The following is a 15,729-nucleotide window of genomic DNA, read 5'->3' on the forward strand; positions in this document are numbered from 1 at the left end:
ATATAATCTTTAGGAAGGCAAAACACTGAAAGTTCAGTGTGTTTTATATCTCGTCACTACATATTGGTGAACTGACCACATCTCTGACAGGCAGTGCATGCACTAAGCAGGGACACAGATTATCGGCCATAGTCAGGGCTGGGTATTTTGCAATTTTCTCATCTTTGAAAAAAGTGCAACATATCCAGGTTCAGGTTTTTCGATATGACACATGCAGTGACATCATATCATCCTGTGGGTACGGTTATTCACTGACATTTCTTAAAGATACCAAGATCTGTATCTGTGCCTAAGATCCCTCCCAGGAGCAGCATGTGAATTCTTATGATCACACCAATCAAATGGACCTCTGTTCCATGGCCCGGTGGATAGTTTTGTTACTATACATTTGCACGATTTACCCATAACGATGGTTTACGCTTTGTCCAGTCTGGCCAGCGGAGTCTCTGCTGGCGCGGTTGTTTATTAGTTCTTGCCCCTTAGCACTGGATCCACCCTAAGAGTTTCACTAGAGATAATGCCGTTGTTCAGATGATGAGGCACACACATTGGCTCCACACACAGAATGTGTAGCGCTGGCCTTTGTGTTCATGCTGTGAACTGACACAGAATCCCAACTCCGTGTGGAGGTGGCTGAGATAACCAGCGGTGCCTTATTCAGTGCCTGGCGATAAAGGTTATCCTTTGGTTTCTTTCTATAGCTGCCATTTATAAAGGCTGAAACTACCTGAAATTCAGCTCCTTTGACTCACGGACGGCCCCAAAGACAGTGTGAAAGGACCCAGGCTGTCTCTAATTGCTGCTTCCCAGTGTGGCCTGTGCCTGCCGCCAATCTTCCAACAATCCCACGAGCCGGTTTCCAGCCGGATGGCATTTTATCTACCCTCCCGTTTGCACCTGTCACGCTTTCATTGGCCACCGAGCAGCCTCTGAATACAGTCTCGGTATCCAGTGAAATGGAAATGTGTGGCCGCAAGGGCTGCTTTGATCTTGGGTAGCTGCCCTCGGTCCAAAAGGTTTCCTTGATGATCGCTCCTTGCTTGTAAGGTAGCTCTTGGGAACGGACTTAATCCAGTTTGGTCAAGCACAACCTTGAGACTCTGGTAAATTACAACACCCACTGAAGAAGCAAGAGGGATGGTAAGGCGTAGCTACTCTCCAACAACCTCATTTCCAAGTTATCATGAAAGCAAGTCTCGGACCACATCCTGCTACACATACTGACACTTATTAAACAAACACTTACCAAAAAGCAGGCACAAACCAGCTCACTAACCTGTTCTGAGAGCTAGTTAAATCCTAGCTCCCTATCGTTTTAAGTGATTGGGCTACCATCTTGCATGAAAGAAACACCGGAGGCAAATGAAGCAAGGTCCAGGGAAGAATTCTGTTCCTTCTGGCAACAAATAACCAAAAATCCTCTGAACCAAAGACTAGAAACGGAGTCCTTAGGGATGATCAAGCTTTGACTGCCATTCCTAAGGACACAATGGGCACAGCTGGAACGCTGTAGTAAAGCTGTTCTCATTGTTAAAAATACTAAAATACGTATCGTTGTACTGGTGCATAAACAGCCACTGCCCCAAGTTCTCCACATGCCCCACTGGCCCCTTGCTCCTCTGAGAACCCTAGGGAATCCTGTGTCCCAGGAGTAAAAAAGCTAGTGCTTGGCCGAGCAGGGCCCCTTGGGAGCCTGCTCCAGCATTTGTTTTAGTTTGGATTAGTCAGGGCCCATGACATACTGGTTATTAAATATTTTAAATATCTTTCAGACTTACAATAATGGCTATATGCCTGGATGGCTGTTTAAATCCTTTCACGTCAGTACAATGAGTATCTCTAGCTCTTTAAGCCAATACATAATCTTGAATATCTTTAATTTCACCAATGACAGTCCATTTTTAACATTTATCATGTTAATAAGTAAAACACCAATTCCACCATTAAAATCCAATTCCACCATTAAAACACCAGTTTTAATAATAAAACACCAATTCTACTATTAAAATCCATTTCTGACCATGGCTATACTAATAGTGAGGCTTCTGGCGTTGGTCGAGATATGGGTAATAGTAGCCTTGAGTTTCCACTCTGGATCCTGAACCTGAGCTGTGACTTCCTATAACTCACTCACACATCTCAGTCTGTCTATTCTAAAGTATTTTTAAACGAATGACAGGCATCGTAACAGTGGTCTTAAGAACTTTGAAGAATCTGAGATTTTATTCTACTCGTAAGCTAACAAGTTAGCCTGCCCCACTTTCATGGATGCTGGCGAAAGCTAGGAGACTTCTGGATTGGAGATGGTGGACTGGATTATTACCCTCAGCACAGCAACCAGCATGAGCTTCACATCTGGTGAAGAATCCATCCCACAGGGGCTGACGCAGTAAACTCAGTAAGTTTGTGTCACCGTGAAGGAATCCTAAGCTTACGGATCCCCAATTTTTTTTATAACAGGCTGCAAGCAAATCCACCCACACTTTGCCCCAGAGGGAGACATTATTATAGGGAACAATAAACAAAACCTGTCCTCTGCTCCAGCAGGAGTCATTGTCTTCCAAGGCTGCTCACTATACAAACATCTTTGAAAAGGCAGTTCAGAACAACGTGCTCCCCAGGCATGGTGGAGGACGGCCCACTAAAGAACCTGGCTAGGATTCTAAGTGGAAGCGTATTCCATTCCTTAGGAAGGTGGAAAGCTCATTTTCACAGATACGATTTCAAATTAGAATTGGTGTCTGGGAGTATTTATTTGCAATAATGCCTATTGCAAGTAGAGATGTTTCTCCCTATAACCTCCCTCTGACAAACACTTTGGTAGATAATGAAATCAAGTCAAAGGAACCCAATGGCCTTCCAGCTTCCTGGGGAGATTTGAGGATTGTTGGGAGACTAGGTCTAGAATTCAGGTTTCTAAGCTTTCCAGTGTCAGACTTCCAAATGCTGCTTACCACAGGCTCTGAGTCTTCATGTGCCAGGAATCCACTTGAATAATAAATAAAACCTATGAATACTCTTGCCAGAGAAAAAGCACATATGCGCAAGCATATAAACTTTGCACAGTTTTCAGTGGGGTAACAAATTCCCTGAAGCCTGTTGATGGATGGACTTTGGGCTTCTTGAATGGTCTGGAGACCTCAAGTTAAAACTCATCCCTAGAACAAGGGTTCCTGTAACATTGAACTCAATTACCAGTGTCATCAAAACACCCAGCTGCTAACCCAAGCAGCTGACGTACTAAGATATCATGTAGCAGCTCTCCAAAGCATGACCCCAAATCAAGAGGTTGAAAAAAAAACCCTGTCCAGAACATACAAAAATCAGTGCCTCAAAGATGCACAGTGCACAGAAACAGAGCTGAACTGTGTTTTTTTAAAGCACGCTTCTCAGATGATTTATGATGACTTGAGAAAGGACACAAATTAGAAGTAAAAGAATAGGAGAGAAAGGGGTAATTAAGAACTGCAATGAATAATCGCTGACAGGGTGACATAAAACTGTTGCAAAACAACTACAAAAAAAGCAGAAAGAACTCAAAGTTTTTTTCAGTCTTGGTTATTTAGTAAAAGGGCAAATCACTCAACAAATGTCCATGGCTCTTGGGGATGACTCCGTATGACAGCATAGCTGCTAATGATTTTTTTTTTTTAAGTCTTGTTTATCTTTTATATATTCTGGCTAAAGCGATGGAAAAGTATATGATACATCCTCAAACTTTTTCAACATGACTAAAACAGGAAATGTGTTGGTGTTTCAGGCAGCAAGGAGGAACTGATATTTATTTGTACATCTTCATGTGCAAAAGCATCTTTCACTACCCCCTTCAATCCTTTTAACAGGCAGGTGAAGCAGGTACTGTTATCTTCTTTTAGAGACTGAAGAACTGAAGTTCTGAGAGCTCAAATAACTTGCCCAGAATCAAACAGCTCTCGGGGAGTGAAACTGAGACTCAAATCCAGTCCATGTTCTTTCCTTTAAGAGGAAAATTCATTTATCTGGAATAACTCATTTGTACAGAACTTTCTGAAAAGATCTGATAAATGAGTTTTACTCTACAAATTCTCTATATTAATTAGTTTTTGTCAACATTCTACCAGGTTAAAAATCAGGTGAAAAGTCAGATCAGCCCTTTGATTACTTTGTTACATTTTTGGTTTTATTCTAAAACCACTTTTGATGGATTATTAATCACTAATGCTTACCAATGACCCTTTCCTCACAGGAGACCTGTTAAGAGGTCTATCTTCTATTTCTATTACAGAACAAAGGCAAAAACACACAGGAAGGTCACTAACACAGGAGTTAACACAGTAATGTGAATTCTCAATTCTGGGGCAGAAATATTTCTCCCAAGATTAAAAGCCACAATATAAAGATTTGAAAGAACTCTCCTCTAATGTTCATATAGACACATCTCCCAGGAACATTAGTGAAAGGTCTTTCCTCAGTGTTACTATTCCGAACGAATAGACAATTAGATAAGAGGATGGTCTAAGACAAATCTGTGTGAAATCTCTCAACTGTAATCTCCTTGAGGGCAGGGAGCTGGTAGGAGACTTCCCAAAGGGGTTGTATTACGTTATCAGAAGGAATTATCAGCTTGGGGTGTTGGGGGTGGGCAGTAGATTCTTCTTTTTAATTAATAGATTTATCCCTAAATCCTTAACTATCAGAAACATTCAATAAATCTACATATTTATTCAAGATGATGTTCATATAGCCCATTTGTCTTAATTGCTCTTTCTCAGAGTCACTGTTAACATAATCGATTAAACAAAGTTCATTCCTGAGAGAGGATCTAAAACATCAAAACCCGTTAAATTTAGTGTTAGTGCACTTCTACCCCCAGATTAATATTCAAACGAAACATACTAGGAAATAGTAAAGCGCACATAATACAAAAGAATAACGAGAATGAACCAGTTCAATCTCCTAAACTTCCTTCAGTAAACTGAATCTAAAATGGCACACCACCCAGGTATATCATTTTTTGTTTTTATAAAAGGATAACATTGAAAAAACATGAAGAAGGATCTTTAAAAGACAGACTAACATATTCTTCCCAATAGTTTGGTGGCCATATCTTAATATTTCTTAATATCTCAATATTAAGATACAGCCACCAAACTACTGGGAAGAATGATATTTCTCATTTCCTGCAGGTTTTCTAAGCACATTTCCTTTTTTCCACTAGCATTGAATTCCACTGCTGCAAATCGCTGCAAGCCACTTTAGGTTTTTAAAAGGCACTGATACAACAATGGGCAAGATCCTGCTCTAAAATAACCCGCCAAAAAAAGACTTTAGGAAGAAAAGATTTAGAGCAATTTCTTTTTTCATCTACCAGGGCTTTTGGTTTTTTAAACTATGACCCTGAACTTGATTACTTTCTAGGAGATGGTTAAGCCATTAGTCCCTTAGAGAGTAATGTCATGATTCTCACCAGGATATCAGTGGCCAAGTAGATAGAGAAACATGATGGCAGCTGCCTTTTTAGTGGTCAAAAATGAGCCATAGGGTTTCTTCCTTTTTATCTTCTCTCTTGCTTCCTTTTCTCTCTCAGCCTCCCTCTCTCCCTTCTTTTAACCATTTCGTAGACAGCAGATATGTGACGTGCAGGTAAGAATCATATCTATCTAATTCATAATTTTATTCTAAGTATCTGGCACAATTTTTGGAACCTAGAATGTGCTTAATAAATATTTGTTGAATAAATAAATATGTCTATTAAATACTGCTATGAGCCAAACACTGAGATAGGCACCAAAGTTGCAAAAATCCTGTCCCATAGGAACCTGCAAAGATGTGTTTAGGAAAGCAGATAGAATTGGATCTATGATTATACAGAATGGGGTGCTTTTTCCTAAAGCAGGATCAGAGGCATTTACTCAGCTATAACTTAAAGTGGAAATGTTCATGCTCTAATGTTATTGTCATGGTCCCAGGAATGGGCGGGTTGAATTTATGCCCCTGAAATGAATTGATTCTTCTCCCTACTTTCTGAAATGAACACAGAAAACCCTTCATCTCCTGAAAATGAGGCCCCTAGGAAAGCCGAGTGACCAACAAAGCTGATTGTTTTTTCCTTGGAGACACTTTGCTCCGTCACTTCATCACCAGCCAAGCTGGACCTCCTCTGCCTGTGGCGGCTTCCCAGCATCCTTTCCAGCATCACCTTCTAGAATGTTCTCATGGGTCCCCCAGGGCCTACCAGTTTAGGTCTTGGTTTAACTCACAGCAGCTGCCCGGCTTCCCTCTGTCACCCTCCTGCACTAGAGCCGAGTGAAGGAATATAGGCTCATGCTGGACCTTCTAAGTGACTTCCAGCGATTAGCACTTAAGTGTCAAAAGTTTGGAACCGTTCCAGATAATAGCCATGGAGGAGGCGGGAAATCATCACTGCTTTAAAGACTTTACCTTTGGCTAAATCTCAATGCATATTCAACACCTTACCTCTAACCCGTCTCCCAAATAGCAGTCTCATAACGGGATCATCAATTACGTTTAAGCAATGACCAGAAACGCATCAAGTGTTAGGGGTCTCTTCCCAAACGGAGCAACAGATGCTGCCTGTTGCTCTTTGGGAGCGCCTAGCAGGCCAGCCCAGCTCCCGCACAGCTCAGACGGCTGCAGCCCCTGGGCAAAGCCTCCGCTTGGTCTGCATGAAGCAGCCTCAAAAGTCCACGTAAGTCACTGGAGTCTTCTCACTTCTGGCCAAAGGGATGCTTGTTTTATTCAATATCACAGAAGCTGAGAGCACAGATGGCTGCAGCCCCTGGGCAAAGCCTCCGCTTGGTCTGCATGAAGCAGCCTCAAAAGTCCACGTAAGTCACTGGAGTCTTCTCACTTCTGGCCAAAGGGATGCTTGTTTTATTCAGTATCACAGAAGCTGAGAGCAGCTTCTCCTGTTATTGTCTGCAGAAATAGAAGCTTCTATGTGGACATCAGGAAAACTGGGTCACTCAGCTTCAGAAACACCCACTAACGCCAAGCTTGAGAAAGCTCAAAAAAGAAATTTTCTACTTTCGTTCCCATTTTGGCCCACTGACTCCCCCATAGCCTGCCAATCATTTTTTTTTTCAAGTGCAGTTTGATTTGGGATGAGAGAAAACACGAGTCAGGAGTCAAAGAGCTCAAGGAGACACGTCCAAAGAGATGTGCAATGGTCGTTGCTCAGATCAGAGGAGAAGAGATTTCTTCCCTGGAGTGAAAATTTGGAAGAAACAGACTCTCATCTTTTCTGACGCTGAGAGGTTCTGAGTTTTCTGAGTGTATGGTACTGTTCTTGAGAAGCCAAGAGCATAATTTCAAGAACAGGAAACATGATGGCTTCTTAATCAAATTAAATAGCAAAGCGAAAGCAACAATTACTCAAATTTACTTGGCAAATTAGCACGACAAATTAATTGAAACTCTACTTTTGATCATAAGGATATAGTTAGAAAAGTCTTTGGTGGATGAAAATATCTCTGAGGCATGAATTAAATCAACTGGACAGCCTGATGATAAAGCCCTTATGCTTAAGGTGTAAATCCCAACTTGCTGGCATGGAATATAAAGGAAGAATAGAGATTATCAGCAAATATTCATTAAAAATGGTCCTGTACAAACAATGTGCATAATAATAGCAAACGTCTACCGGGCTTTTGTTACGCGAAGATGCTGTGCTACACTATGTATTATTTTCACTTGTACTGTTTTGTTCTCTTAAAAATTAATAAAGAGAATCATTACCACTTGCACAGCATAAACCATTACTGTCCCTTTGTCCACAACCATGGACTTCATGACAGAAGGAGCACAGAGCACCAAAGTCTGACAAAAAATAGAGACTGAGATGCCTTTTCTCCTCTTAGTCTCATCTTCCACTTACAAATGTCACTACTTCTCAGTAAATCTGGTTCTGTAAGACTCTGAACACATCCACGCTGGGCCACAAGAAGCCAATCCGTACATGGTATTGCCTGACAGCAGCTATTCATTCAAGATGGGCACGTGACAAATTGGTCCAACTAGACCGAGGAGAGAGACTTTTATTCCACTACTGGGGGGGAAGCTCGCCCTCGCCTATTTGACATGAACAAGGATGCTTAGAGCCACAAGTGCCAAATGCAGTCCTCTTCCGACCAAGGGGAGAGCTAGCCTCAGGATGAAGGACTTTGGGATGGACAACATCTTTGAGCCCCTGGCTCAGTCAAGTCTGAAGTTCACCTTGGCTCTGGCCTTCCTGTAATAAGGGATCTTAAATGTCTTCTTTGTTTAAGCCAGTTGGCATCAGATTTTTGTAACCTAAAGTTAAAGCCTCCTAATTTATATAAAACAAAATGAATGAATGTTTGTTAAACTAAATTCTAGCAAGATACAAAAAATTAATTTTTCTATATAAATTAAGGCTTTTTAAAAAAAGTATGGTCACTGACCACTTATACCTGAATCACCAGGGATCCTTGTTTGAAACACAAATGAGAGAAGCATAATACCCAAGGCATAGAAACTAAAAATTTATACTCTCAACCAGCCTACCTCTGATTCCAATGCTAAAGGTTGAGAACGACTGTCAAGGCAAGCTATACAGTTTCAGTGGGGGAATTTAGAAATTCATTATGCAGCCTGTTTTAAATTCTTGTTTCCCTGTTTTTAAAATGTGTGTATTCAAACCTGCTCCATGCTTCCTCATAAATAAGTGTGATCTAAAGGTAAGCAGAGTAACAGTCTTTGATTTGTGAAAGTGGATATTTTTGCAAAATTGCTTCAAAGCTCGGGACTTGATAAAATATGAAAATGCTTGAGAAATAATCAATAGCCTGATAAAACTGTTTTCGATGAATGTAAAACAAATTCTCTCCCAAGTGCCTTTCTAAAGAAAGCAGGCATTTAAAAATGTAGATTCTATTAGGCTCCCACCACGTTATGTTACAACCACAAATGCGAGCTTTTTACGTAGTCACTTTCTTGCCTAAACAGTACTCATATTTTTGGACTCAGTTTCAATGCTCTTTCCCTGGGAGGCCCTTCCTAGCCCCCCAAGGATTCCTACCCACTCTGGTGCCTAATCAGGCTTCTTCCTGGCTCTTCTCCCTGACCTGCCTGCAACCTACCTCCCTGTCACCCTAAAACACGCCCACATTCACCCTTTACCTACCTAAATCCTCTACAGCCTTGAGGGGTCAGCTAAAAATAACACCTCCTTAAGAAGCACCTAGGTGAGGTCAGGGCCCCTGGAATAGTGAAATAGCAACTAAATGAAATACCAATCGGGCTGCTTTTGGCTGCAAGTAAGAGAAGGCCTGCCTCAACCTTTACCCTGTAAGGAAATGAATTACTGTGTGTCAGCAAGGCTGGAAATTCTCGGGATGCCCGCCCACAGGCTGGTTTCTCTGCCCGCCTCTGCCCTGAAGCCTGCATCTTCCTGCTATTCCACCTTGTCGGGGTGACTGCCAGAGGGAGGGAGACCATGGCCTCTGAAGCCTCTTCCTTAGGTGTGTGATTCCATCTTTCTCAGAAGCCTCTGGAAACATCTCCAGTCTCACTCGCCCAAATGAGCTTAACCTTTCCATGCTAGCGTTAAGAGGTGGGATGACCAAGCTTAATTAATGGTGCTTTTTACACCGTATGTCACAACACGACACAACAAGAAAATGGTAGTATTTACAAAGGATTTTAGGATAACTGGATGGGGCTGCTCGGTGCCAAGTCTTGGACTGTCCTATATCCTGACCGACTGAAGGAACTGATAAATGAGCACAAATGGAATGAACACATTTCTGGCACATCAGGGGGACGCTTTGCTTGAGGTCAGGGGTCTCAAACTACAGCTCCACTACCCGTTTGTGTAAATAACGTTTTATTGGGACACAGTCACACCCATTCATATAGGAACTGTCTTACCATGTACTTGGCCATATGGCTTGCAAAGCTGAAAATATTCATGATCTGACTCTGGCTCTTTATGGAAACATTTGCCAAACTTTGGCTTAGACTGACCAACTAGAGTGGAATAATATTGGCAAGACAACCACAATGCCCATTACAGTGCCTGACCCTTTTTAACACACTTTCCATATATATATATATATGTGTGTGTGTGTGTATATATACACACACATACACACACACACACATATATATATATATATATATATATATTCAAGTATATGTGCCTTTCCTGTTAGTTTTTAAGTTCCATGAGGGGGATAAATAGTGTCTTTTTAAATTCGTTCCTGATGCCATGTCCCCAGCACCTTGCACAAGGCCTGGCACATCGAAAGCACCCTATAAATATTCCTTTGCTGAATAATTGAATGAATGCACTCCTTAAATAATCTGCCAAAGTGGGAACAAAAGCAACAATGATTTCTTTGGGGACATGCTCTAAAGCAGCGGTCCCCAACCTTTCTGGCACCAGCGACTGGTTTCCTGAAAATTTTTCCTCGGAAGGGGGGGCGGGGAATGGTTCAGACGGTAATGTGAGCAACGGGGAGCAATCGGGGCGGCAGATGAAGCTTCACTCACTCGCCCGCCGCTCACCTCCTGCTGTGTGGCCCGGTTCCTAACAGGTTGGGGACCCCTGCTCTAAAGAGAGCAATCACGGTTCAGTACCGGCACGCCAAGAAATGCACCCACATTCCACTATAAGGAGGCCGTGAACCTTAATAACATCAGTAACACTGCCCGACCCTCGGGAGGAAAGATTCATCCACATGCCGTCTATGGAGAGGAGCAGAAACAAGCTCAGATTCTCAGAGGTGGCACAGGCGGTACGGCCATGGCTAGCAGCGTGTGCGCCACTAAAGCGGGGCTACAGAGTCACCCTTACGGAGGGCGCTCACCCTCCCACGCGGCCCCCAGCCCAGCCCTAGGCTCCGTCACGTTTGCTCCGTAATCTCTGCCGTCACTCACTCCCTGAAGTTCAGCTCTCATCAGTGTTCCAGAGAACGGGAATACTTTCGTAAAGACAGAAAACACAGGAAGTTCGGTGGGAGAGGTGTGGTGACATCTCCATGCCACGGTTTCCCTTTAGGAAGAAAAGATCACAGAGTCTGAAAAACTAATAGTTACCTGGAGAAATGGAACTCGATAAACCCAAAATACTTCTTCAGGGGACCCAGAACTCATTTTATCTGTAGATAATGCCAGTTTTGATTTTTTTTCTCATCATCCAATCTAAGAGAAATTTAAAACTAAAAAGGCCAAAATTAAAACAACGCTGTCATTTTAAGGTTGCTAAAATGGCTTTAGTGAGTTTATAACATAAGAAAATTATCATCACTAGCAAAGAAAGAGGCAAGTGTTTTGTTTTAAAAGTTAATTTTGACATTCAAATTTTTCATCCTCGGTGCTGAGAAGCTGTAAAATCCTGGGGTGCGGTAGCGAAAACTGCAAAAACAGGATCTGAGTTTCATTATAACCTGCTAATTAATACGGCAAAACACAACAGTAGGACACCAGCAAGAACAGAATTCTAACCAAGTTGAGGCCTGTGTGAAACAGCAAAGAATCCCTCAAATACCAGAAAAAGAAAAATGCCAAACACTGTATTGCAATATCTCCCCTGGACACAGTTTGCTTTCCAAAAAAAAAAAACAGGATAGCCTAGCGGTTAACTTTGTGCCAGCATTTTCCCCTTCTCTGCATTTACAATAATCACAAACTAATCTAGCCTTAGGATGGCTTCGCCTTCAATGAGGGAAGAATGGGCAAAGGGAAATCTCTTATTTTTTATCCATGCAAATTGGGTGGTATTTCAGGCACCATCTCCTCTACCCAAAGAGCCAGTAGTATTGTGAGGGAAGCAGGTGTTTGTCATCCATTGAGTCAAACAAAAATTGCTTCATTTTCAAATTCACAGACTTTCTATATGATATCACATCTGCCCATTTTTCTCAGTATCCAACAGAATTTTTTTCTTATAAGTTCTTTTATTTATTTATTTTTTGCTGCATCGCGCGGCATGCGGGATATTAGTTCCCCGACCAGGGATGAACCCACGCCCCCTGCAGTGGGAGCACGGAGTCTTAATCACTGGACTGCCAGAGAAATGCCTTTTTTTTTTTTTTTTTTAATAAGTTCTAACAAAAATTTTTTAAATGAATTGGTATATAGTAATACTGCCGTTAGACCGGTTCCCTTGAAAGTTTTCTACTTAGAGAGAAATATTTAATGTGAAAAGCAGATAGACGTTTAAGTTAGTAACTCACTATGCGCTCATTGTCAAAAACTTAATCTGTCTATCCATATATTAGGGAAAAGTCTGTTGGCTATCATTTGGCAATAAGTGTTTTATGGGCTCATAATCTTCGGTCTAGTTAACACCAATTCTAGAAAAACATCCTAAGAAAATAATTCAGTCAAGAGAAGACTTATATTCATTAAACTACTCCTTACATTATGTTTACGTAACACAAACCGAATAGACAAAATACCCAACTAGAAAGAAATAAGCAAGTGGTTAAGTAAATGTAGGTTTCTCAACCAGCTGAAATATTAGCTAACCATTACAAATTATAATGGTGCAAACCATGTCGTATTATGCAAAACATTTTTATAGGTTGCCAAGTAAGTAAAATACATTCTCTGTACAAGTGAGAAATATCTGAAATTTTCTGATTAGTACACAGAAAAAATCATGAGCCCTTCATCGAGGTGTGAACTATGGCCTACTTAATCACAGATCCTATTTCCTGGGTCTCTATGGTCCCCTGATGAGCTTTCTTCATCCCTCCCCTGTGCTTTGCTGAACTGTAATCCTTGCCTGCCAGATAATCCACACGCATCACTTTAAGACCCAGCTCCATTCCCATCTCTTTCACAAAGTTGTGTATTACCCTGGAGTGAAACTGCTTTAGATTCCTTAGCACTGACTGTCATTTTTTTAAAAAAATTATTTATTTATTTATTTATGGCTGTGTTGGGCTTCGTTTCTGTGCGAGGGCTTTCTCTAGTTGCGGCAAGTGCGGGCCACTCTTCATCGTGGTGCGCGGGCCTCTCACTGTCGCGGCCTCTCTTGTTGCGGAGCACAGGCTCCAGACGCACAGGCTCAGTAATTGTGGCTCACGGGCCCAGTTGCTCCGCGGCACGTGGGATCTTCCCAGACCAGGGCTCGAACCCGTGTCCCCTGCATTGGCAGGCGGATTCTCAACCACTGTGCCACCAGGGAAGCCCTGTCATTTTCTTGATCATATTATTTACTTTATCGTCTCAGATAGACAGTGAATTCCACAGAGAGTTATTTTTAGTGCATGAAATGACTCAAATCTATGATTCTGAATGAATTAATTAATGAATATTAACTCCTCATAGCAAGGACAATTTCTTTTCTTTGTATCTACAGTACTTCCCATAGTACAGGCCAACAGTAGATTATACATAGCTCTTTACTAAACAGTTGAATAAATGAATGTATGTGTATTGTTACACATGTCTGCTGGCTCCAATCCTGGGATGTGTTTTTCTTCCCCATCCCTTTTCCACCTTCTCCTTCTATGAAAGATCAGAGAAGGTTCTCTTCTAAAAGGAGTACTATCCATGAAGAGAACTTACCCAGGTCAAACTGGCCAGAAATGTAGCCACAAGTCTGCCGGACTTCCTCACTGTCCCAGCCCAGGGGGTACAGGGCACAGCCAGCACCGATCAACAAGCCTGCAAAGAGAAAAGACAACAGGACTTTAGCAATGCCCCTCTGCAGCCCTAGATAAAGGTACAAGGGAGAAATAATCAATATAGGCAATATGTCAACGGAACATGGGGTCTGCTTTTGGGAAAGCACCAGCCAAGCTCCCTTTAGTGACCTAAGTTCAGTTTAATTCCAAGAACATTCCAAGTCTGCTTAAAAGGGGGTGGGAGGTGGGAAAAACAACCTTGACAGACAGCTCAGTTTGGTTCCAACTTCCCCTTTTAAAGCATTAAAAGCCTTGCAAATCCTGTTTAGGGAGTACAATCCAGAAGCCCTTTTAATCACTCTTGTAAAAAGCCAACCCATTCCACCCTCAATCCATGTAAACAAGTAATTCGAGAGCCAGCAAAAGGGCCTCATCGGTTGTGCATCATCATTCATTAGATTGCTTTTTCCAATTTAAGAATCAAAATAGAATGTTTCAGCATCATCGAATTTTACCAGGGACGGAGAAAGCACAAAGATTTTCATGAACCACTTCAGCACACTGACTGAACTCGTGGACCATGCTATGGTTACCACGCTCCCTTGAGAAGCCGAGAATCACCAAGTGTCCACGCATCTTGGAAATACTCAAGAACACAGACGCTTACTGTGACTTCAGTTCTTCTTGCAGCGAAGACCAAAAGGTTTGATGATTAAACTAAAGCAAGTGACGGTTTTATTTTAAGTCAAGGTATCATGGCAGCTCACCCTGAGCAGACAGTTTTCGATTGGTGAGTCTTTAGTTTTACATCAAAACCTATCAATAATATGGTTTTATGAGAAGCTGAATGAGACTGAAGCACTGACCAATCAAATCCGAGGGCTAATCTGAAAGTATCATCTTGTCACATCAGTCAGCGAGTATTAACATCACCCGTAAATCCACAAGTGTGCTGAGCCAGTGGGACCAATGCATACACAGTCTGATTGTCTGCAGGATTGTGGGTTAAAAGGCGCTAAATAAGGGAGGCCCCTAAATTAGAAAACCTGTTAATGTGGTAACGTATAGGCCGAACAACAGCGTCCCCAAAGGCATCTAAGGGAGACCTTCAGTATTTCTGGATTGAGTCTCTTCCTGTCGCCCTTTTGCTTCTCCCTTGCCCCTGGTGGATGACTTGAGTAGTTGTAACCCGTACAAATTGTCTGTTTCCTCACAGGCATCTAAGGAGGTGCTGCTTTTCACCCCACTCCCCCAACCTCTATGCCAGCTGTGTGGAGAGGCAGCCCCCAGAAAATGACACATTTTCCACCCCGTTGCCCCTCCCTCCAATCCATCCCTTAGACCACAGTCAAACGAGCATCTAATGCAGAAGGGCTGTGATCCGAGGGAATGCCTGCAAAGAATCACTGCAGCTGCAGATCACACATTCCAGGATACCTGTATGCAACTGTGTAAATATGAATTGTGTTGAGGCTGAAGAATAATTCAAAAAGCAATAATACGAGGTTTGCTGACTAAGCAAATGTCCCAGTGACCGGTTTCCTTAGGCTTTTTGCCTTAGGATAAAATTTATAGCATTCTGAAGACAATTCCAAACTAGTGTTATCCACCATCAGGTAAAGAGAGAATTAATGAGGATGCCAGAGTTTGTGCAAACTGAATTCCATGAATGTTGAATAAATAATGTGGCATCATTTTCCATGATACTCAGTTCTTAAATTAATAAGTAACACCACTTTTTGAGATCTGGTGAGCAATTTTTAAATGATGACACACGCAGAAAGGCAGTTAGATATAAAACGTTCAAGGGTAAGTAAAATGAAAAACAGTAAAATTTAAACCATCAGTATTCCCTTTTTCTGATAAGCAAACAAATGATAAATGATAAACAGTCTCAATTGCTAATGTTCTTACAGTATGGCAGAGAAATATGTGTCATGTGTTCATGAAAGAAGCTGCTTTTTTTTGTTTTGTTTTCTGTTTTGTTGTTGTTTTTATCAGAATTTATTCTTAACTTCTGAAAAGAACTGCTTTTATTTACAGTTATCCAATGCAGGTTGTTGTGTCTATATGAATTTCTTTTTAAAATTTTATTTATTTATTTATTTAATACAGCAGGTTCTTATTA

General features: G+C 41.7%; 1 protein-coding gene across 1 annotated transcript in view; it reads right to left on the reverse strand.

The window, feature by feature from the left end:
• The window catches only part of LHFPL6 (LHFPL tetraspan subfamily member 6), a 233,243-nt gene that overhangs the window by 15,645 nt on the left and 201,869 nt on the right, over positions 1–15,729 (reverse strand). The window contains exon 3 of the mRNA XM_082365715.1: positions 13,543–13,641. Coding sequence (XP_082221841.1) covers positions 13,543–13,641 — 99 coding nt within the window. The remainder of the gene's footprint in view (positions 1–13,542; positions 13,642–15,729) is intronic.

This window comes from Balaenoptera borealis, assembly GCF_965194805.1.
Source record: "Balaenoptera borealis genome assembly, chromosome: 18".
Classification (NCBI taxonomy): Eukaryota; Metazoa; Chordata; class Mammalia; order Artiodactyla; family Balaenopteridae; genus Balaenoptera; species Balaenoptera borealis.